This window comes from Ooceraea biroi, chromosome 5, assembly GCF_003672135.1.
Source record: "Ooceraea biroi isolate clonal line C1 chromosome 5, Obir_v5.4, whole genome shotgun sequence".
NCBI classification, from domain to species: Eukaryota; Metazoa; Arthropoda; class Insecta; order Hymenoptera; family Formicidae; genus Ooceraea; species Ooceraea biroi.
The window spans coordinates 9221357-9245939 of record NC_039510.1 but is presented as its reverse complement, the minus strand read 5'-3'; the positions used below and the strand labels follow the sequence as shown (position 1 = coordinate 9245939).

The following is a 24583-nucleotide window of genomic DNA, read 5'->3' as shown; positions in this document are numbered from 1 at the left end:
CGCTGAGAAATATTTTACCAGTTGCGTGATCGCTACAACGTAAAATCGCGTTTATAATTGAATTCAGATCGCGGAAGGTTGCCTGCATTTCTGTTCAACTTGTTGAATACATTTCGAGGGATTTCGAGGGATTTCGAGCTACTGGACAGCTTCATAAAGTAACACGTAACACTGCCAACGGGATCAACTGCTGCAGGATTGTCACTGCACCAGTTGCACTACATTTCCTCGGTTAGCTTGCCGCGTTATTAAATTGCGGATCGCGCAATCGAAATTCCTTCGGAAGTTAGTCATATGTTGTAACATTATTTATTCGTATTTAATTCATATTGCTTGATCTAGGCCAGTGGTTTCCGGCCTTGCGATCTCATGCTTTTGATATTTCAGAAATCTATCCTCGCAAGTCTCGACCAGCTCAACTGCTTTACCTCCTGGACTTGTTTTTACGACGGAAGCATCGAAAGTTAACAGGCAAAGCACTTTTCTGCTTTGCAAGTGATCTCTCCCTGAACGATTCCTCGGCCACTTATCCTTACACGAAATGCAACATGTGCATTTGCGTGTATCATGAAATGAAAACTCTTATTCCTATACTTTCTCTGAAGAGCATTTCTTTTACTTATTTTTATCGATACAAACCTATTATTGCAAAATAAAAAAAAACGCAATTTTTATCATAGTTTTGCAAATTCTAGAAAACTATTCTCTTGATTTGGTTCTCGCTACCAAACGCGCTGAACAACGCGCTGCAGCTAACGTCTAAATATTGAATTTACTGTGGCACGTAGTAAAGGTCCAGAGTACTCCTCCATCTACTCTCCGGTGTAATTCATTCCCGCGAAGTTTTCAAGCCGAGCCCGCTCGCTCGCAGGGAAGACAGGCATTCGAGCGAGCTTCGGCAGGCGGAGAGAAGGCAGGCGGCGGGGAGGCAGGAGAAGCGGGACCGAGCGACCAGGTAAGAAAGCAGGCGAGCGAGTCTTCGGCGTGGAAGGTGGGAGGCAAAGTAGTAGTGGAGGAGAGCGTAAAGTGAGTTTTCGCTTGCGGCGTTCGCTCGCTCGCTCGTTCGCTCGCGAGCAGAAGCGAGTCGTCGTCAGTCGACCGCACGTTTCCGTGGTGCCTGTGTCCTGCTCATCCTGCGAGTGCGGTGCGCTCTGCACCTCGTCGACCTTGCGCGACCGTCAGCGCGACCGTCGAGCCTCCGCGTAACGCAAACATCCGGTCGGTGGTCACTGAAACCGAAATGGCCGCGCGCTGAGAGTTCTCCGATCCGAGTGTCGCGCGGATTCCTCTCTCCGAACTCGGAAAAGTTTCCTCGCAGTGTTACTCGTTCTCGCAAGGGTTTATTCTCGACGATGACGTCGGCAGGGGGACGCCGCGGATAGGATCCTCCGAGGGACGAGACGAAGGAAGAATCTGGACCTCCGAGCCAGGTAACGTCCGTTCAAATCTATCTAAAATGCGCCTCTCGGGTACGTGCGCCTGTATAAAGTTGAAGAATTTTTACGTGGATTATTTACGCGGTTGAGAATAGTCCTCGAGACGGTGGTGAATGAAAAGGCGCAGCGCGTGATAACATCAGCTCGACGAGGTCAACGGCACCCCACCGTCACTAGCTACGTTCTCCACGAGGAGTATGTCGATGTGCATTAGCTGACCGAATCCGTTAAACGTGATGCAAGTGTTACACACAAGAATGGAATATTGCTCTTATCGTCTTTTAGCAAGAAACATTCATAAATCACGGGCTTTGCTATTCCTGTTTCTATATACATGTCACTATTTTCAGACAAGGCACAAGAAGACGATTTTTAACGATTTCCGGTTTTATAAATAATAATTTGAGCACTACGTATAATTGATGATTATATATGACTCTCGGCTACAAGCCGTACGTCGATTTCAGTCTAAAATATGACGATTATCGATCGTCATTGTTTTTTAGTAATTAGAATGAAATATATCTAAATAGAACAGAATCTATACATATAAAATCCCTATTCTGTCTGTCGTTGAATTGATCGGGTACTTCCCGACATGCTATAAACACCAAATTTCGCATGGTGATAGGGGTTCACTCCCAGGTAATGGGAAAATTCTTGAAATCTTTAATTTCAACAATGATAACGCCTGGCGTAGACAGGCGTTTCCCTAGTAAAATATAAGAGAATAAAATAGAATAAAATAGAAGAGGCAGCATCTAATCTCACGGAAAAATAGGAACCACTCTCCAAGTACATGTACTTACTAAAGATAATAATAATTGTACAGCGGAGTCGCGGAGCCAATTCGATTGGCTGCACCGCGATTTCAGACTTGTTCAGCGAACGTATCGGTTTTACAGCGGAGCATTACGAGAAAATATGACTCCTCTGTTCAGCTACATCGTCGTGTTGTAACATCGATGGGTTTGTTTATACGGAGGGAAAACGGGACGCCGCGTCGCGCCGCGCGCCGCCAATGAAAACGGGATGTTAATGAGTTCGACGACGCCGGCTGGAATGCCGTGCTGGCTCGCTTTCCATAATACATCGGCGCAACAGCGTTCTCCATAAACGTCTCGTGATTCCTCCCGCCCTCTTCGCCCCCTCGTCGTCGTCGTCGTCGTCGTTGCCTCCTTTCCCGTCGCGCTCTGTACCTCCTCTCGTGATAACATCGCGACTGCCGGTCCAGGTATGAGAACCGCGAGGTGCAAACGAGCGCAGAATCAGAAACGCCCGACCGACCAAGGCCGCTCGAGGAATGTCGTCGAATCGTTCGATATCGAGACGACAATCGGAAAGTCGCAGAAGTCCGCGCGAGTCCGCTTGGAAGGAAGCGCTTTTTTGCCCGCGATAAGAGCAGGGTTGGGTAACTTCATTTTTTTCTTTAAGTCTAACATAAGTTAAAACTAAGTTAAGTCTAAAGTTAATGACCCAGAAATTAACTAAGTTTACGTTAAAAATTACTTAAAATTAACTCAATTAAAGTTAAAAACGTAAATTAACTTATTAAAGTTACAAGTTAATAACTTTTTAACTTTTTAACTTGACTTTTGACTATTTAACTAATCAACTCTGGATAAGAGACATCATATTGATATGTTGTTAACTAGTTGATAGCTAGTGAAGAACATGTTCATTAGATGACTCAAGGAATTTGTTGTCTTTAAGTATTATTATCGCCTTTGCACGTACGCCAGTCAGTGAACGATTGACGAAGAGGAATTGTTAGCTGACGAGGTCATCAATAATCTGTTCGCTGATTTCTATGAATAACTGTTCTCATTTATAACCGATCTCTCTCTCTCTCTCTCTCTCTCAGCAGACTGGTTAAAGACCGCAGAGTCTCAGGGACAAGTTAGTCCGCGTCTTATTCAAAGCGGACGACGCGAAGAGCAATCCCGAATCTCGGTAACAGCGTGATTAGGACGAAGGACGTCTGCCGTTTCCGGCGAGTCGCGTACACTTCCGCGTTCTTCTTCTCCCGCTGGCGGTCTCGCGAGTCCGCGCTGCTGCTAGATGCGTCAGTGAGAACAGGAAACCAACGAGATCAACGGCATCGCGTTCGCCGGAATGCCAGGTAGCTTTCCAGGACGTAAGGAGAACTGTTCCATGCACGTTGCGGTCTTAATCTCCCACCTCTCCTCCGCGCTCCTGCGCTACCTCTCGTGCCGCTCGCTCGTTCGGACCGCTCGTCGTGCATACGCGGACTGGCGTGTATCAATGAGAACGATCGGCAAATGCAAAATTACCGCGTAGCATATGCGAGAGATACTTACTGCTTCGAAGCAGGCCGCGATTCAGCTCTTTTTCGAAACCTCGATAGCCAGCTTATATCTCATAGCCTTTTTATTTCAATTAATCGGGGCAAAAAATTCAATTTCTGTTGCATGTATATAAATAGCATCATGTATCTGACTGGCAGAGAGCAAACATTCTTTCTGACTAACAAGTAACACTACCCAAGTGTCACACGCCGATTTTGATAAGCTTTGAATATGTTGTTGTCTGGGTCAAAATATGAGATACATATTTTTTATATCGGCCCGTTTTGCCATTAAGGGGGTGAAACACCCTCTTGAAAAAAATCGGGTTTTATATTTCTTAGCGAATACCGTCGAAACAATAAAACATATAAGAAAAAGTTTCAAGTAAAAGTTTTATGGATTCTAATGTACTTTATAACAGTGCAATCAGATTTTTCGAAAATGTCATATTTTTCGAAATTCCTTTCCCCCTCCAGAATTTTTGAAAATTTTAAAATTTATCTTTCAGCAAAACTTCAAGCATATTTAACGACAATTCAACCATATATGATAAGGTCATATTCTGAAAACACATTTTTCAAAAATAAGCTAAAAGTACCTCTATATCGCTACATACGCGCCCCGTCCGTATTCTCGTATTTAATACGCTAGTTACTCCTGGCAACAGTTTTTTCGCACAGAGATAACAATGAAGTCGGGGGATTACTTTTAATTAACAAAATAAGTCAGGTTCTCGCTCTCTGCCGGACCCAGAAATGGTCAACGTAGAGCTGACAAGAAAATTTTACTTTTTTTATTTTTTTCAATATTTTTAAATTTGTTTGTTTTTTTCTCTATAATTGCATATATACTAACATTTCTTATAAATTAACATATATTTGTGTGTTTTTGAAAAATGCGTTTTCAGAATATGACCTTATCATATATGGTTGAATTGTCGTTAAATATGCTTGAAGTTTTGCTGAAAGATAAATTTAAAAATTTTCAAAAATTGTGGAGGGGGAAAGGAATTTCGAAAAATATGACATTTTCGAAAAATCTGATTACACTGTTATAAAGTACATTAGAATCCATAAAACTTTTACTTGAAACCTTTTCTTATATGTTTTATTGTTTCGACGGTATTCGCTAAGAAATATAAAACCCGATTTTTTTCAAGAGGGTGTTTCACCCCCTTAATGGCAAAACGGGCCGATATAAAAAAATATGTATCTCATATTTTGACCCAGACAACAACATATTCAAAGCTTATCAAAATCGGCGTGTGACACTTGGGTAGTGTTACTTGTAAGTGAATCCGTATGCGTCAGTCATATATTTTGAAATATTTCTGTATGGTAGTCACGCATCTCCTACAGAATCATTTTCCAGAAGTTTCGTATGTTATGATCCGTAAATGTTAAACAATTTCTCTCTCTGTACGTTATTTTAATAATGTCATTTTTTCTCTTTTTGTCACATAAGTCAATGTTGAGGAAGTTACTCTTACGTTATCGTTACCAATCAATCTCATCATGATCCCAACGTAATAAATGTCCGTATCAGTGCATCTGCGCATCCATATCGATAATAAATAATGACTTGCATTAATAAAGACACGGTGAATGAGATGTAACTAAAGGGAAGAGACAGTCGCCTCTACGTTCATGCTCGTTCCTTCCATAGGACTGGCTACTCAGTATCGTGTACGGTTTATCTTCATCAATACGACTCGTCATCAGTTATTTGATGGTCACATCAATTTTGCTGTAAGCGTTGACAACTCCTTTTAAATGACTGTCCATATGCGGAACCGGTGATAACGTTGGATTCCCTCACATGCTGCTCGACTCTAATCGAATCTGTAACAGTTACTAGTTTTACGTGTTTATTTCTCATTGCGAGCAAAATTAAGGAGAACGAACTTTATTGGAATGCTTTGATTGGGATTCTTGCTCGCTTTCCGCTGCGAACGAGAGAATCCCGTGCATGCCAGGAATTCTCAGATTCTTCGAATCGTGAATTCCTCTTGGACATATTTGAAATGCTCGTGCTTCTCCGCTTATTTTCATTAGAGGTCCAATGCAGAATTTAATTTGAGATTTTGTCATTTGTATGTCAAATGTATGTCAAATTCCTTTTTTTTCCGTTAACTAGACACTCGTGTATAAGGTATATTGTAAAACAAAATATAATTTCTCTCTTTTTTTTAATTTAACATAAAATTGATATCTAGTGTCAAAAGATAGTTTTTTAATATCTTAGAGATTCTCTAGCTTTTCCACAAATTTCATACAGATCCAACACACATGGTTTAAAATGTTGAATTTTCCTTTAATTATCTCTTTTTCCATCAATTAGTCGTCTTTGATTTAGCTTCAAGCCGCCCGTTTGTGAAACAATGTTCTACACTGTGTGCATGCATATTCCTCTTATATTGCTTCCAACGTGGAAATCCGACGCCTGAATGGGGTCGTTCATCGCCATCGACGCATCGCTTGATGTGTCATCCGTGATGAGAAGGTCGTCCTCAATGCGGTGCCTCTCACATCTTCTATTCCAGCGTATCCTGCAATGCACAGGTGGTTTCAATCTGGGACGTTTTTGTATGTTTGACTTCACTCGTGCGACAAATTTGACGAAAAATCAGCGCACACATGTGTTGCATTTATCAAAGTATTTTTGATGTTAAATATATTTGCAATGTTTAGGTGCGCTGGTCGACACTGTGTTTGGAACATCGACACAGAGCAAATGGCAATGTGCGATGCGTTCAACGTTCGCATGTCGCAAAATATTTTTCGGGGTATTTCGGTTGATTCTCACGACGGTGGCCGCTTCTCACGTCTGCGAGGCGCATGGAGTAAACAAGGCGATTCAGCTAACGACGAGATAATTACCAGCTGGTGGTTGTGGTACTTCCATTGTTCGCCACTGATCCAAACTCACGCACGTTCCTTTAGTGGTGGTATCTTGACTTCGATGACTCATAAGCGCGCCATGCGCGCTAAATAATATACGCGCGATGGAAAGTACGCTTTATACCCGCAAGAAATATATGAATCGAGAGGAATTCGAGTTGCGAAATTAGATCTCCGCTAATAATCCAAGAACTTACAAGAATTAAGATTATCCAAGAACTAACAAGAATTAAGATTATCCAAGAACTAACAAGAAAATTCGAGCAGGGTTCACGTTCATCAGTTTCACGTTAGTCATCTCGCTCGTTTGGAGATGACGCGATGCGCCTTTTTTTCACGGAATCAATCGCAAATCGCTGCGAGAACCGTGAAATTCCACGTGACTTGTACTGTTGCAAAATATTTAATCGGATAATTTTATTGTTCGTCGTCCGTTCGTCGTGAAACATGTTCAATCCTTTCTCTTTATTTTTCTGTTTTCTTTCTTTTCTCTTTATCCGTTTCACGCATCTCCTCCACACATCCTTTTATCCCACTAATAGAAGGTGGCAAGGTGGTTGCGTGAGATGTAAGTATCCTTCGACTTATGCGATTCGTAAGATCCCAGCTCAGGTCCGGGCACGATCGCGAAGATCGATAGCAGGTCGAGGAAAAGTACACGGCTCCTCCTACTCCTTCTTCACCTGCCTCCACGCCGAGCAAGTACATCAGGCTCTTCTTCTTCTTCTTCCGACCCACTCGTTACGTGTTTATTTTGCAATTATTACGTTCTCGCGCCTGGCGCATACAATAGACATCAATGTACATACCGATTAACGAACATCTAGTTGATGAATCCACTTATATAAGAAAACTTTGTATTCGCGTCGTTTTCCGATGGAACATGGAGAAATTTTTCATTATAACTATTTTCATTGTAACTTTATTAGATATTCCAAGATCAATTTTATTGAAAAATTAAAATTCTTTGGAATCTGCAGACTTTTTTATTGAAGCGTATATACTGTAAAATACTAAAACATTAATTTGCCTGCTTATTTGGGCGCAACGCAATGTATACGTCAAGCCTCCTATAATTTAATACGTTACAAACCGCAGCATTGCGTAATTGCGAATAAAACGCAGGCAAGGTTATTGCATATGTGTGTATTCTTCCTGTGATTCCGATTCTTTGTATGAGCGAGGAATCTTCCTTCACACAAGCTATTTCCCACGCTTCTTCGTGAGCGAGCAAGCAAGCTAGCAAGGCGACCAGCCAAGCAGCCGATCATGCAATTCGCAGTGAATGTTTCCACTTTCCATCTTTTCACGTCTTACACAAATCTCCTTCATTGAAGTCTTGCAACCCATCTTGCCGAAAAAAGCTGGAGTGATTACGATTTCGACAAGCTCATGTCAAGCTGTTATTCATCGTTTATTTTTCTTCGACAGGTGGAACTTTCACTATTTATCTTTTCACTTCAAGGAGAAGGTTGCATGATCGAATCTGAACGTAATCAAAGCATCTGAGATAGCGTGAATCTATACAATTTTGCAAAGTCCTTGTACATGTAGGTAACTTAAATATTATGATAATAATATAATATATGATAATATAATATACGATAATATAATATACAATAATATAAACTAGAAATTGAAGACTTTACAGCGATAAGTTTTCGTTCTTTCCTAAATTGTTCATTCATTTTTATTTCTTCATCCATGAACTTTCGTAAGCTTCAAATATAAACGCCTTTATTCATGAAAATCACGTTCAACGTGATAATGAGAACTGGACTGGATCACGTTTATCGCTCAACGCGCGTTAGGAATATATTCCTTGGTGTTCAGATCCAGATCTCGAAAGAAGTACGTCCCGTAGCCGCGCCGTTCTGAGAGCGGCGATCGAGATCGAAGATCGATTGTAAATAACAAAGTTCATCGCTTTGGCTTTCAGAGATCGGCCTCACCGAAGCGAGTAAGAGCGACTGGACGCCCATGCCGGGCAACGGAAGGGCTCAGCAGCAGGAGGGTCTCAGGAGTGCGAAAGGAAAAACCGTCGGTGGAAAACGCGGAGGCGTCACGTCGTAAAGAACATCGTTCTTTTATCGCGAGCACAGAGACTATTTTCCCTGCGAAACGCTCTCACACGGAAGGATGTCGTGGAGAACGGTACACCCGACGCTCCTAGCGTCGTCTTTGCTACTCCTGATGCTAACGACAATGTCCTGGAAAATCACGCAGGCTCACGTGGCTCTGACGTTTCCGCGGGCTAGACAATACGATCTGGACTTCCTGGATAACGCCAGAACCCCAGCACCATGTGGCATGCCGCGTGGTAAGTATTTTTACGCACGATAATCGCTATTATTTATACACGACAGGATGAGATATCCTTCGGAACAACTTGTCGATAGCTAGAACTGAGGAACGCGGCGCGTTCTGCGGAAACGCGCGAGGTATTTTCGTAGAGAGCTGCGTTGCTCGTCTCAGTCTGTGGCTCCGGAGAAGCAGTGAAAAGAGAGGGGTTGGATACACGTCGGGGTGAAGCAGCAGCGCGCCGGGGGCATTGGTAGTATGGGAAAACGACATTAACGCGGACGCTCGATCTCCCTCTCGGTGGGGATAGTCCGCCACCACTAGTCAGTCCGATTCGAAGCGACTTTCACCAACTTGTACGAAGGGAGTGCGAACCTCTCTCAGTACCGCGAGCATTACCTTCCATGTTTTACGTGTACCTAAACACCGATACACAGGGCCGCATTTATATAGAAAGAAGCACAGAAGAATGTATCTCAAAGTCTGGAGTAGGTGAATTTAATAATCTATCTGAAAAGAAAAAGAAGAGAGAGAGAGAAAGCAGACCTTAAATACATGATAATTTCTTTGTGTTTTTATATTTGTCAATTTGCATATAAGATATAAAATACGATGTAACATTCTGAGAAGAATTTAGCAGCACTAGAACAGACTTCTCTTAAATATCGTCATAGTAAAACCTGTGTTTTAAATTGGAAATGTTGCCAAGTTCTGCTCCTTCTGCTACTTTTGTGCCTCATTCTAATTTTTACATCAATCTGTTCTTACGGCAAAACTTAATGGGGCGGAAAGTTGAAGAAAGGAGGCAGTCGCTGGCAAGTTTTCATACTGTTGCATCGCGACGGGCACGGGCACGAGATAGACATTGTTACAATTATCCTGCTCGGTGTCGTCGGCCTCCGTCATTTTTTCTTGCGAAAGCGTAATTAAGACCACGCCGTAGATGGTACGGTGTGACTTACGTAAGTCAAAGAGAGACAGAGAGACCTATATCATTATACCGTCAAGTCGGTGGAGTCGTAACGTGGATTATTCGTTAGCTTAACAAAAGAAGACGACGCCTTCGTGGACTATTTCCGCGCATCGGCTCTTATTTGCCTCGCCTCGTCATCGTCAGTGTACTGATGAATTTGTAGCACGCTACTTATCGCGAGCACGTTGTCTCACATGTCGCAAATTGCGAAAAAGCCGCGTAACCGGTCACGGAAAATTGCAGCTCGGACGTATTCGGTGTGACGTACGTCACACTAGTGTATGCAGTTGTGTAGTGATATTTACATCGACTGCACTATAATTGATAAATTAAAAGGCCAATGTACTTACCTCCATTTTTCATTTATTAATACTGTTTATTATACAATTATATATATATTATTATCTTTTGATATTTAATACACTTTCGTATTATATTGAAAGAAATAATTAACTGAAGATAAAAGTAATAAAAATAATTAAGTAATTACATTAAGATTTATAGTCTTGAAAGAATTTCTATTGCGAATATATATTTTATACAAGCGTTTCCTTATGCATTTCCTTATGCATTGTATTAATATTATTCATCTTAGCATTCGATTTTATCTGATTACAAGTAGAATATAATGATTATTGGTCGAAGTTTTACTTGTTTCTACATTACATTAATGTATACTAGCTGCATGACGTGCAACCATGCCAATAAATTTTTCTTTCCGCGATCATAAATTTAATCGAGCCGCTCCGACGACTGCGCTCGGTCAGTGGAAGAGAAGAACCGCTTTCCTTCCGGAGACGCTTGGGGAAGCGGAAGGGAACATAGTGCGGTAATACTGGAAAAGTTGATTAAAAGTACCGGAGGGTAATCAGTTATTTGCATTTATATTAAATTAGTACATGAGCCTCGCGGATTCGCACCCTTCTACCTTCGGTGCAAGATTGTTTTAATTAGATTAACATACACCGTGTAAAATAATCACAGTAGCGATAAAGAATAGTAAAATAATTACATAAAAATATTAAAAATTTATATATACATATAAAATTCTTTATCATTACATCAAGTGTTTATCACACTTATTAAACATGTTCTTCAACATTTTGAAGAAAAGAAAAACTGCGAAATATATTTCCAACTAATTATAACGCAATACTAACTATTACGCAAAACTCCAACTCAATGATTAAAAAATAGCTCTAATGAATACACGTGATAAAGTTTGGTTTTGTACGTATGCACGATTAATAGTTTTCCTTCAAAATCTCATCCATACATGTCGAAAGAATGTTTGATAGAAGAACTTGAATAATTAGTAAGCGAAAGATATCTCGCGCATTAAATATTTGTTTCGGAATACGTTTAGATCGTGAAATACCGGCATTGGACATACGTGACCTCTGAAATATGTCACGACGAGTGAGCAAGCCGGACGAGGTCAGAATCTCAATTTCTAACGGCGACAAATGTTCATGATTTAATCGGCGATAAAGTGAGACGATTTATCAGTGTCGAACTTTGATTACTTGTGAAATCTCGCCTAAAAGTTACATTCTAATTCTGACATTTCATATTCGTTTCTTTTTTTCAGGCAGCATCAAGACGTCGTTATTGGCAGGAAGCAATTTTAATGTCACTTGGCACCTCGCCTATCCTCACAGGGTGAGTAAAACCCATGCAAATCTATGGAGATTTTTATCACATGAGACGAATCTTAAGTTTATTTTACGCACGTTAGGAGAAAAGTGTACAATGTGCTAAAATTAGTATAACTGGATAAAATTCTGAATATTTAAATAATGACGATAACTGAGCAATGATACAAGTTTAGGCAGGGAGATTGGGATTACTTCGGAGCTCGCTTTGCGCAAGAATGAAAAAATCTTGAGGAGTTTTCGATGTTGGGAGATTACATTAACGAGAGTAACGGGAATTTCTTGGACACCGAAAACATGAACACATGCGAGGAATTATTTCCCTGAATATTTTATGATACAACATTCTTTACCGAGCACAGTTTTAAATTTGTCACGCTACTCTTACAGCATCAAGAGGTTTTTTCCACCAAAATTTTATTTCAACTGCTATGTAACGTCGAATTAATTGTTATAACATTATCGCATTGCCATTCATGTTTATGTCATGAAAGAAGAATGAAGAAATTTTTTTATAGACTGCACGTAAATTACTATGATTTTATATTTCATTGTACCACTCTCGCAAATTTGTGAAGAGAAAGGAAAACAAAGTGTAATGCCTCCGGTTACTATCGCCACCGGCGTTAATTCCCCCTGCGTTACACATCTCAAGTACTTCAAGGCGCGAGCGAACCGACCGACTGCCTGCCTTCCGCCGACTGCTTAAAAGTCACATCAGCGATTACGCGAGGCAGGATAAAATTGTACGTGCGTTTTATTATTTCGGTACTACTTTCTCCGGAGCGCTGAACTTTCCGGCTACGTCCTCTGCTAATGCGGACGCAAAACGCGTTCGACATAATGGAGCATTCTTCGTGCACCGCAGGTGGTTACCACGTTTTCTGAAGTATCTTTCCCTCGTAGCAATTAACTCCTTTGCAGTGCATGTAAATGTAGGCTGTAATGACACAGCCGTCTGCGCAGGTTTCCAAATAGCGAAAATTAGATGTAACTTTAGGCGATTAAATCTGGATTTCCATTTAGGTAAATTGCGTTGAAATTATTATGCGCGCAGTCGACTATCGATTATATACATAATCTCATGAAACAAGCGATTCTTATGATGATCTCTCAAAGGCAAGAAGAGGAAGCTTCACGATCCCTTGGAGAAAGCATTATTAGAGTGCGTTGGAAACGTAAGATTGATGAGACACTGTGTGCTATCAAAACTTTAGGGGACCGTAAAAGATAGCTCTTGCGACTGCTGCTAGTCTATTGAAATCAATTTTTCCTGTCAGCTGTGAGAGCAACAGCTGCGAGAGTGACTTTATGAGCGTTCGCAGGAAGCGTTTCCGAGGTATGAAGCGTGAAAAATTATCGAGAGGAATCATCTTATCAATAAATGTTATAGGATCATAAGTGGTATAACAACCATCGATTAAAATTTGAGAGAAAAATCTCTTTATCAGGAAGAACCGACAGAAAATATTATCGCGCCAAAAAACATGCAACAAAATAACGATAATAATAAATTCTTCATTGTCCGCGATTTATTAAATACATCATCAGGCAAACGAGTAAACGTCACTCGCTCCACTCGTCCAATAAGCTCGTCATGCTCGACGATAATCGCCGCTGGTCGTTCGTATTCAAAGAACGAGTACGAGCACTCGACGCCGTCCACAGGACATTACAAATTTGTCCGTACGTGGTCTACGAAAGGAAAAGAGCACGACGACGAGAGAGCCAAGCCGAAGAGAGATTCTCTGTGCCTACGCGTGCTCGTCGCTCAAGGTGACGCACGCTGAATTATTCACGAGCGTGGTCTCCTCGTAGGCATGTGGCTTACGAGTAGGCCGAATAGAGGCGGTACAAGCAGGCGAGCAGGCAGCCTCGCATACGTAGACGCGGTGCCTGGAGCCTTTGAGGTAGAACAGATCGGTATGCCGAGTACCGTAACTCGAACATCGCCGATGACGATCGTTCAAGCACGAAAGCGTCTTTCGTCGCCTTCGGTTAACGTGTAAAACCCGCGATTCTTGCCCAGCGAAGCGTGGAGCAAAACCGAGCGAGACCTCATGTGCAACGACGTTGCCGAGACGGTCTTAATCATAAAATGTATAAGTACCAAAAGATTTGTTACGTTGTTCTTTTTGCTATTATACCTAGGCCCGTAACAGTGTCATTACGTCGCAGCAGTGAAAGAAGGATCGCTTTTCAGACATGCAAGGAAGAAAAATGATCCTCCTTAAGAAGATCTCGAGGCATGAGCCGCGCGAGTCGCTAATGCCTCACGGGATGGAAGAAATACCGCAATAAACATTCGCGCAGATTACATTACGACGGACGTTAAAATCTTGACCGCAGCGGCCACAGCAGCCTTCGTGCTTGAAAATATCCTCGGCACGAGAAAAATTCGACTATAACAACCGTGCTTCCAAGAGTGCAGGTGTGTTCACTCTGGTGCGAAGCAGTGCCATGTCGTTGCAGCCGTTTCTTCCCTTTCTCCTTTGCGGCATCTCGAGGAAGGGATCGCGTCGTTTCGCGACGACGAGCACCGTTCCGTTCTCGTCGTTTACTGATTTGCGACCGATCGCTGTGTGCGGAAGAGGTCACGCGACATTCCTAAACCAGCTACCAGATTTATGCATCTCTTGCCTCAATTTTATCAAATGACAAAAATTACTTCAATGAGAAGCGATAGAGATAAATCTGATTATAATATATAACAGCAGATATGTGACAAGATTTACAAGTCTCCTCATCCCGAGCGCCAAGGCAACAAGAATTAGATGCGAATCTGTGCAACCGGAAGTATTAATGACCGGAGTTACAGAGCTACCGAGTCATGTACTTCGATTAAGCTGTAACAGTTGCTAATCGCAGATCGCCGTGCGATAATCCTCACGTCTTCCTACGGATGCGGATGTTACTCAACAGCGTTTATGAACTTGCATCAGCTTGCGCATGAGCTCGCTACACACTTTCCTAACGGTGCTTCGGGCCTGTGTAGTGCGGATGACGCGATCATAAAGAATCTCACGATGTCGCAACCGGTGGCGCATATCAATCGGTTGAACAAGGTAGTCATTAACTCGCTGTCATTATTCCATCCAATTATTCTGGGGAAACTTCGGTTCCCCGCGAGCTTCATCGGCCGCGCGCTCTTAATTCGGCGCACGTTTCATAAATTGTCGTGCGCGTTTCACCAGCGCGGTATTGCGCGACGCGTTCGCTTCGCGGGTGAACGTTAACAGAAATAACGTGACCAATCGCGCAAGAAACTCGTGTCTTGTGCATATAGCGTGCTTACGCATGACACGACTCCGTGTACCGCTACTCACCGACATCGTGGCGCCTTAGACACAGATTTGTTTGATTTATTTGCGAGGCTTTAATCAATTAATTAAAAGTTATCGATCACGACCAAAGAAAGAAATATGTACGTACTCTTATATTTGTTAAATTAGCCGATTATAAATTCTTATTTCAGTCTTCTTAATGTCCATTAAATAACGCGACGTTTAGCGTTATTAAAATATTTTTTCTGCTTCTATCTATGTGCCTTTCTTCCATTTTTTTTTAGGGAGGTTTTCGACTTCAAATCCTAGATGCTCTCGATAGGCCTTTACTCGATCTGACGCCCGTTACGCAAAACAGCGAATTTGTTGAGAACGATGCTACGTAAGTATACGGAAACGCATTTCGCTTGAACTAGCACGAGCCTGACGTTTCCAATTTTCAGAGCGCAGAGTTACGCCGTGCAGCTGCCACAAGATTTCACTTGTACCGACTGCACCATCAGATTGCTGCGGAAGGCCGAGGAATGGGGCTCCAACTACAGATTTTGGTCTTGCGCAGATATCGACGTAAGTTACTCGTGATTTTTATTAGCATACATAGCTGCAAATCATTTCAGTAATCCATTAGCAGTCAATAAGAAGACAGTGGTGTTAATGACACCAATTTCCATCACAATCCGTAAGACATTTTCCTCGTAATTTCCTTTCGAATGATTTATATGCCTCTGCTGACAGATCCTTGACAGGAAGGCTTACCGGGAGGATTGTAGCGGTCACGGACGTTACCTGCTGGGCAGGTGCAGATGCGATCGTCTCTATCACGGCACGAGGTGCGAATTTAAGGAGGAGTGCCTGGACGACTCGGACTGCGGTATTCAGGGCACGTGCATCGACAATGGTGGCACGACCGCGCCTACCAAGCAATGCTACTGCAACGCCGGCTGGTTTGGTCCGGGTTGCGCGAAGAGTAAGTTTCACCACGCGCGCGCGCGCGCGCATTCCCAGTGCGAAATTCCTTTCAAGAATTTCTCGCGTGCCATGGGTGGCGACGCTTCTGGGACACTTGGTCGATATCAAAGTCGAATGGAAAAAAGGAACATCTCGCAAAATAAAAATTACATTATCTTAATTTAAAAAAAAATGTTTCTAGCACAAAAGATATAGGTAAACAATTTTAATTGGCATTCTGTTGAATGCATAAAAAAATATTTTAATAATTTAAAAATAATAAAAATATTTTAATAAATCTCTCTTGAGATTTAAAACATTTTTCTTATATTATATTATATCTCTGGTAATCGAATGTATGTATGAATGCATACTTTTAAGTACTGAGTTTTTTAACTAATCACCAATCTATAAACTGCCACGATTTCAATTAAGTGAAAACTAGAATGAGAAAATATCAGAGATTAAAATGACCGTTGTTTATTCCGACAAGTTTACCGTACAACCGACTATACAACCGTGTTATCTCCATTAATGACTCAACTTTCAGGATCTCCGGTAAAAAACATCGACGTCAACTTGGACGCATATACGATGAGGCGGTTCTCTGACGACGTTGTATTCTATTGGAGGATTCTGAAGGACAGCAAGGAATTAGAAGGCGTTCTAATGGCCAATTCCACAACGTGGATCGCTATCGGATGGAGGCCTAGCAATTTGGGTCCGACCTGCCGATCCTTCCCGAAAATCGAAGATCGACCGAAGGATGAACCGCTTCCACAACCAGAACCAAAGCTGGTACCAGTTGCTGAAGTGAGCGCCAAGTCGACACCGAAACCGGAACCGGAGCCCGAAGCAGAACCAAAAGCAGAACCAGCGCCGGAGCCAGAGCCCGAGTTCGGAATCGAGAGCGAGAAATCGGGTGCGAAGAGGCGGTCAGCTAAGGCAGACACCGCAACATTGGGCATAACGCCGCGACCGGATGTCGACGTCACTGTGCAGACCAGCGTAACTTACCAAGTCAGCACAAAGCAAGGTAAAATTTATTTTGTTGCTTTATTCGATCACTATTTTGCAAAGTTAGATACGCAATTTATTGTAATTGTTGAATTCTATGCAAAATAAAGTTTTAGTGAAATATTATCATAGAATAAATGTTTTCTTGAAATTGATTCTGTTCTTGCTGAGCAATGTGATATTCTGATATTACATGCAAATGTTTAAGCAATTATAAATACATTTTCATGCATTACATTCGAAGGCCGCGTTTAACACTTTTTCATTCGACTGTTGCGTGAAAAACAGTTGGCAGCACGCAGTCGTTGTCATTTAATGTATTCTGTGTTATATTTGATCGAAATCGTACAAAGTTCAAGGAGCCTGTAATTAGCTACATAAATACTACTAGAAGAGGATGACAATGCAAGTACTTAGACGCGTCAAAATAATGATATGTTAGCCATATCAAGAATCAGAAAAATACACACGTGTTTTACTTTGATCACTTTGGTTTGCAATAAACAAATTTATAAATTCTTTAAAAGCTCTTTTTTAAATCAGAAATTTTTGCATTGCAATGTAATACTTTTTACGAGACATTTTTGACTAATAATTAATTTTTATTACGCAGGTCGCAGGAGAAGATCTCCGCAACCAATTCCACTTTCTACAAATGGTATGTATGCATATTTATGTGTAAAACAGCTCCGATGAGTCGCTCGCTTGTTCAAGGACTTAATACCAATACGTAGTTTGCCCAAAAAATCCTAGTAGTTTTTGTAGCAATTTCCTCCTTTCGAGACACGACGCACAAGGTGATGGCCCGTATAAGTAGGTAGTTTGCACGACGTACGATGCTTTGTTGCACAGGGAAACCGGTCGCCGAATCCAGCATTGTCATCGGACAAGAACCGAAATCCGAGCCAGAGCCAAAATCCGAGCCAGAACCTATTTCTGAACCAGAACCAAACTCCGAACCTGAACCCAGCTCTGAGCCAGAACCAAAATCTGAACCACAATCCATCTTTGAATCAAACTCCGTTCCCAAACCTAGCTCTGAGCCAGAGCCCAGCTCTGAGCCAGAACCTAGCTCTGAACCAGAGCCTCGCTCTGAGCCAGAACCCAGCTCTGAACCAGAGCCTCGCTCTGAACCAGAACCCAGCTCTGAACCAGAGCCTCGCTCTGAGCCAGAACCCAGTTCTGAACCAGAACCAAAGTCTGAACCAGAGCCAAAGTCTGAGCCAGAGCCAAAGTCTGAGCCAGAACCAAAATCTGAGCCAGAGCCAAAATCCGAACCAGAACCAAAATCCGAGCCAGAACCAAAGTCTGAACCAGAGCCAAAATCCGAGCCAGAACCTAGTTCTGAACCAGAACCAAAATCCGAGCCAGAACCAAAGTCTGAACCGGAACCCAAGTCTGAACCAGAACCCAGCTCGGAACCAGAGCCAAATGCAGGTCCGAAGTCGGGAGCGACAAAAGGTAACAAGGATTAAATAACGCTTATTTTTGCATCGCCATGCTATTGTATCATTAACTCTTAAACTACTAGAGATTTTTTCTTTTTTAACTTGTCTTTAATAAATTACTTATGTTGCATATGTATTTTTATTTTTCACACACATCATATAAACGGTTCGTTCTAATGAAGAGAAATTCAATAAGACATGAAAAAATCTCTTGTAGTTATAACCATCAATACATTTTCAACAGTGATCAGTAGTATGTACATCGCTCATTACTTTCGGTATTCGCGACTTTCACGGTAACCGTACAACCGTCGAGAAAAGTTTAAACAACTGGAACGTGAGGATCACAACGGTAAATATTTGCTGAGAAAGTGTAATTAGCGTGCTGATAAGAAGCGGGAGTAGTCTATTCTGTGCGCGCGAAATGTGCCACTTCCACCAGATGCGATTATGATTGCGAAATGTTAATGCAACTGCGCTGACAAATTGCACAAATTGCCGTTTAATTAATTTGCCAATTGCGGATTTTTAACGGAATTCACGTAAAAATGTAACAGTAAAAAGGCCACCTATAGATACATCGATAACGCTTATGCTTCACATGTCATTGCTCACTCACCATCACTCACTCACACTTACCATTACCGAATTTTATTTTTTCCTGTAAATATCGGCAGTCTCCGACAGCATGCATTATTTTGACACGAAATTTGCACGTGTCTCGATTTCACGACTCTTCTACGACACCGTAGAACACCATTTAACGCCGCATTATCATAACATCGACTCATCTCATTAGAATAAGTAATTCTATATCGACTGAAATGCATTCAATAAAAGAATGCGAACTTGATCAACAGAGATTCAAGTAAAACGTGTCCTAAAAATAACGGATACGAGACAACAAATTTTATGAATCTGATCTTTAGACATCAGACGCATTTCAGTTCACCACTCAATTTCATCATCGGCCAATATTCCAATGCTTCATCTGTATCTTTTATATTAATTAAATCTGCATTTTCGCGCCCAAAGCGTCGTTACCAGCGCCAGGACACAGGTACACGCCCAAGCACGACTTCAATCCCATGGACTGCACGGACATCATAATTGGTACAGCGAAAGGGACCAGTTACAGAATTGGTGATTATTATACAAGGGATAGATCGACGCCACGTAAAGACGAATACTGGGGCGGAAGGGACAGCTTGACGGCCGCATTCGGTTATGAACGCGACGACGTCACGACGATGCTCTTCCGTAGGAAATTGGCTGCCACAGAGCTGACCGATCACGACATTCTTGACGGCAATATGCAAGTGATTTGGGCGAAAGGTCAAGAGCCGGGCAAGTACGTGCATCAACCGCCCAGTGGGATTGAAAAGGCCAAAGTCAGCGTCAAAGATTTCTACAAGGTCGACGAGCTTAAATATCACGGCCACGGAATGCAGAGAGGTGTCGCGACGATGAATTTCTTCGGTGAGACTTCCAGTGTCTACCCTGTAATTTAAAATCGCTGAATTGTTCATTAGACTATTATTCATTAGACAATCTCGCGCATCTAGCAATATATATCGCTAACGGAATAACAAAGTCGGAATTAAGAAATTAATTTATGTACGGAAAGCGCATATATTAATTATTTAACGCGTTATATCTCAGATGAAGCGAAAAAACCAGAATTCGCCGGTGGAGTGACGTTGCAGGACGGTCGTTGCGGCGGTCAGTGGCGTTATCCGAGAAATTGTTTGGTAGAAAATGGCACTTGCGAATATGCCATACAATGGACGTACAAGGGTAGAAAGGTAATTTGTCTCTTTATTCCCATCACATTTTCTTTACGCGGGAGGCAGATAAAAGCGTCCTGCTCCAACTCCCTCTCCAACGAAATCAATATTATGAAAATTCTTCGCAGGATCTGATAACGTTTGTCATCTCCACGACACATACAAATTTGTGGACCGGAGTCGGATTTTCTGATGACAGAAGCATGGTAAGAAAGATAAATCGTCTTTTAGGATTCCTTATTAGGAAGAAAGCGATGAAAATAATATTGCAATATATAAATTCTCGTACGTTCTATTCTTAGTCACAAACCGATGCTGTGCTTGGCTGGGTCGACAACACCAATGGGCGAGCTTTTATAATGGATACTTGGATCAGCGGCTACAACGCGCCGTTGTTGGATCCGTCGCAGGATATCTACAACATCAGCGGTCGCATTGAAAACGGCGTAACCACTCTGAGATTCTCAAGAAAGCGCGCAACAAAGGACAGCAAAGATCTTTCCTTTGCAGACGATCATTGCCTGTACATGATGTTCCCGGTAGCGGGTGGTGCATTCAACCCCATCAATAAGAAGATCCGAAAGCATGATCAGACGCCGTTTGTTTCATCCGACAGAATATGCATCAAATCCTGCGGCTTGGAAGGTAAATATTGAAAATATGTTATTTCATCTAATTATATTGCTGTTAGTATTATTTAATTAATAGCAATCATTTTATTCAAAATTACTTTCGCAATTACTATATATCATTGTTTTTTTATACATCATGCATTGAGTGAATTAAATTATTAATTTTTAATTTTTAATTTTAATATGTATAAAAGTTTGAATTGATGTTCTACGATGCGTGAAACGTCACGATGGCTTATTGTATTCTAAAATGTATTTTAGATTTTATTACTAAGAATAAATATTATCTATTTGTTCATTCAGAAATCGAGGGACAAACTACACCTGCACCACCGAGATTGCATTACGATATCGAAGTGAAACTTGTCAACTTGGGCGACGGGTTTGTAGCTCCCACACCCGACAGTCCCGATTTCGAAATAATCTCGAACACGGTATCAGAAAGCTTCGGACCAGTTTTCGAAAAACTTCCGGGCTATTATCAAGTTCGTCTTGATGAGCTGCACAAGTAAGGCGAAGCACAATGTTAAAAGAATATAAAATAATGGTGTACGGTACTTGAATACGTTATCTTTTTCTCTCAGAGACAACGAGGAAGGCGTGATAGCGCGCATGAACTTGATCCTTGATAAGAATGAGGCTAAGGGCAGATCCTTGAAGCCTGTGGACACTGGCATAGAAGCAGAAAAGGCACTGCGCGAAGCTCTCGTGACTGGCAAGGTTGGAGCACTCAGCGTCGATCCACAGTACTTAATCATTAGAGCACCTCGAGGTAATTCGCTAAACAATACATGAACATTAGTCGATTACCGATTACCGGCATTTTTTTCAGCAACTTTAAAAATTTTCTAAAATCATGTAATGAAAATTGTGCGGCATTGAGTAGCATTATTATATTGAAAATGTTGTACAAAACGATAAACAGATTACCCAAATTACTCAAAATATTCAGCAAAATATTTCGAACACATCATTAAAAGCTCAATCGGATGATTTTTTTGGATAAACTGCCGAATTGCCGATATATAAAATTATATTTATATTGATATTTTTATTTTCAGTGAATGATATAGAGACGGACGACGAGAATGATCGACCAGTTTCCGCGACAGACTTATTCCTCGGTGCTACGAAGCTTTATATCGTTGTTGGTTGCGTGGCGGCATTACTAGCTCTCGCATTGCTGCAAGCCAGTTGCACCCTTTACAGGAGTTCGAAGAGACGAGCGACCAAGGTATATGTGTGTGTTAGAATGTACATGTGTGTTCAAAAAATCTTCTTTTCTTTTTGCATAATTTTTCTTTCTCCACTCTCTCTCTCTCGCATCCCAGACTTTTCTTCTGAGTGTTCTTGTGTTCTGCTCTTCCTCTAACGAACTCATGTGATGTGATCTAATGTGTTCCGAGAAACATGTATATAACGTTATCAATACCGAGTACCCGTGAATGTATCCCCGGAAAGAATTATAGTTTCAAGTAAAATTTCATATAGAACTTCCGCATTCATAACTCTTTCATCTAATTAAACAACTGTGACGTAGTAATTAGAAAATAATTCATTCAGGAATTATTAAATACTTGAGCAAGCGGTTCAAGATAATATAAGAAAATAGCAAACAAAGGCACGTTAGATGTTCTTCCTACTTTTTGAGAGTACTTTGAAAACCTGGTATTCGCGTATGTCTTCTTGGGACACTCTGTAGCGTACAAACTACACTTTCATCCCCTACTGAACCCGACATCTTCTGCTTCGCTTGTGTTGCATGATCCGCGCTCCTCGCAACCAAAAAAGAGGGTGTACTCGCTGCCTCTGGCTTCTTCTGACGCGTCCAACCCGATTCATCGCACGAACGCGACGCGGTATCATCGACAACAAAACGGCGATCATCATCACCATCACAACAACAACAACCACCACCACCACCATCATCATCATCTTCGGCATCATCAATACGCTCCATCCGAAATGCGTCGAGCTAATCCCAGCTGGTAGAACTCCTCGTCGAACACAATCGGTGCGCAATATTATGCTTTTCTCACATTCTCTTTTGCTCACTAATCCAGATGTCTGACTAAATTTCCGCACTCTTAGCTGCATTTTTTCTGCACTTTTCCTAAACGACTACTTTCCGAAGCTTTCCTCCTACTTTAATTTTGGTCACTAATATGGAATGGTTAAATTAATTGTATTATGTCAATTTCAAGTATGCATAAATTCTCAAATACACGAACAGAATATACGTATACGAAGCATAAATTTTAAAAAATTATGTGTAACAAGAGAGTATGCTTTAAATTGAAAAATTGGAAGATTTCTCAGGACTTTTTAAAGTTTATATATTATCGAACTGACATGGTCTATTTCTGAAAATTCGTCTTAATCCGAACCCTGATTTTCTTATCTTCAACCTGATTAGATGAAGAATAAATTTTATTCTTTTATACTTTAAGCCACTATTTCATTTGGCTTAATTCTCAAGATCGTCCGCATCAATGATTTAGTTATTTTGAACGCTATAAAATTGCTCCTCGATTCTCAAAACTTTAATAAAACATTAAACGTACTTTCCCTTTTAGGAGCGTTTAATTGCCAGCAACGCTTGGAAGGACTACGCTTCTGGCGCGAACACAAATTTTGCGTTCGAGGCATTCGAGACGGAGGAAAAAGCACCACCGCCGCCAGTTTCCAGTCTGCCGAGACCCAGGGAGATGACCAGCAATGGTACGACTGGCATGAACGGGCACGACGCCGTTGAAGGACCCAACAGGATGGTCGGCCCCAGGGCGACCTACAGTCTGCCTCGTGCGCCCGGTGCTAGACACTCGGCGCCCATTCAACCCGGTTACTACACTCAGGACCGCAGGGATCATTACGGCCGCCCCAAGAGTCTACATAATCCGGCGGTCGGTGCATCAGCGCAAGCAAATCAGCCGGATTTCTACTTCATGCCCAGTCAGCGAAAGTACAGCGGCGAGGTCGTGCGCGTTTACGTGGATTACGGCAGCCAGATGCCGAAATAACGAGTTCAAACTGAATCACAAGAGAAAGAACGATTCTCTCGCTTCACCGAAGCGATCTGTATATACCTGAGTTAGTGACAGAGAATGCGGAGAAAGGACTCGCAGCCCCTGCGCGGTGCTATTATCTCTATCTTCTTCTTCCCCTTTCCCTTTCTGTGACTTCCCTCTCCTCCGCTTAATCAGCTCGCCGAGTTTGGTGCTTGGAGAGGGAAGTCCCCGTACGGAAGCGTAGAAGTGGCGCTTACGACCAAAGAAGTTATCCATAGAGCGCACACCGTATTTCTGTACAGAGCGCATAAACTCTCGTTAAACTTTTTGTGCTTTTGTGGTGGAAACTGTATAGTTAAGTAAGTTTCACGTAGCCGACATAGAGTTTCAAGGATCCTCGGGTCCACAAATCTTGCGATCTTGAGGTGTGTTCGATATTCAAAGATTCAAGAACTCCAAGGGACCTTGAAAAATTCAGTATCAGAAGAATCAGGGCTCTGAGGATACGAGGACGCAAAGAATCTGAAATTCAAAAGTTCAAAGACCCAGAAAATTATGTATCTAAAATTAATACTCTCTTTCTCTCTTTTGCTCGACAAATACGCGTCTATCTATCGATTTCGCTCGAACATTGACATGACCAACGAGTGCACCTACTTTAGGAAAAAAAAAAAAACCAGCATGGACGTGCATGAGCAATAAAACATTTGTACATTTCTAAACAGAGTCGACGCGTCTTTTTCTTTAATTGATATTATCCTGTTTATCTTTAAATTACCATTACCTTCAACTACGAGCGTGCGTTGTTGGTCTATTAATCTCTATTAATTAAGATAAGAATGTCCTGGAAGAGAGACACGGATAAAAATGGCATGTACGAATAAA

At 41.7% G+C, this 24583-nt stretch overlaps 1 protein-coding gene across 5 annotated transcripts; it reads left to right on the top strand.

Annotated features, from left to right (window-relative positions):
- Positions 1 to 1099: 1099 nt before the first annotated feature.
- LOC105275155 lies at positions 1100 to 24424 on the top strand. 5 transcript variants are annotated; one of them, XM_011331815.3, is made up of 18 exons: positions 1100 to 1430; positions 8585 to 8965; positions 11511 to 11581; positions 15143 to 15240; positions 15302 to 15425; positions 15594 to 15825; positions 16357 to 16842; positions 17437 to 17481; positions 17676 to 18284; positions 19307 to 19750; positions 19934 to 20076; positions 20187 to 20264; positions 20361 to 20703; positions 20994 to 21198; positions 21275 to 21462; positions 21752 to 21924; positions 22482 to 22704; positions 23267 to 23355. In XM_011331815.3, exons 2-17 carry the CDS (start codon positions 8785 to 8787, stop codon positions 22680 to 22682), a joined length of 3621 nt encoding a protein of 1206 aa, XP_011330117.2. In that variant the 5' UTR covers positions 1100 to 1430; positions 8585 to 8784; the 3' UTR covers positions 22683 to 22704; positions 23267 to 23355. The 5 variants fall into 5 exon arrangements, with proteins under 5 accessions (XP_011330117.2, XP_011330115.2, XP_011330113.2 ...); XM_011331813.3 differs by having other exon boundaries at positions 22482 to 23390; XM_011331811.3 differs by lacking the exon at positions 22482 to 22704 and having other exon boundaries at positions 1104 to 1430; positions 23267 to 23710.
- The last annotated feature ends 159 nt before the right edge of the window (positions 24425 to 24583 follow it).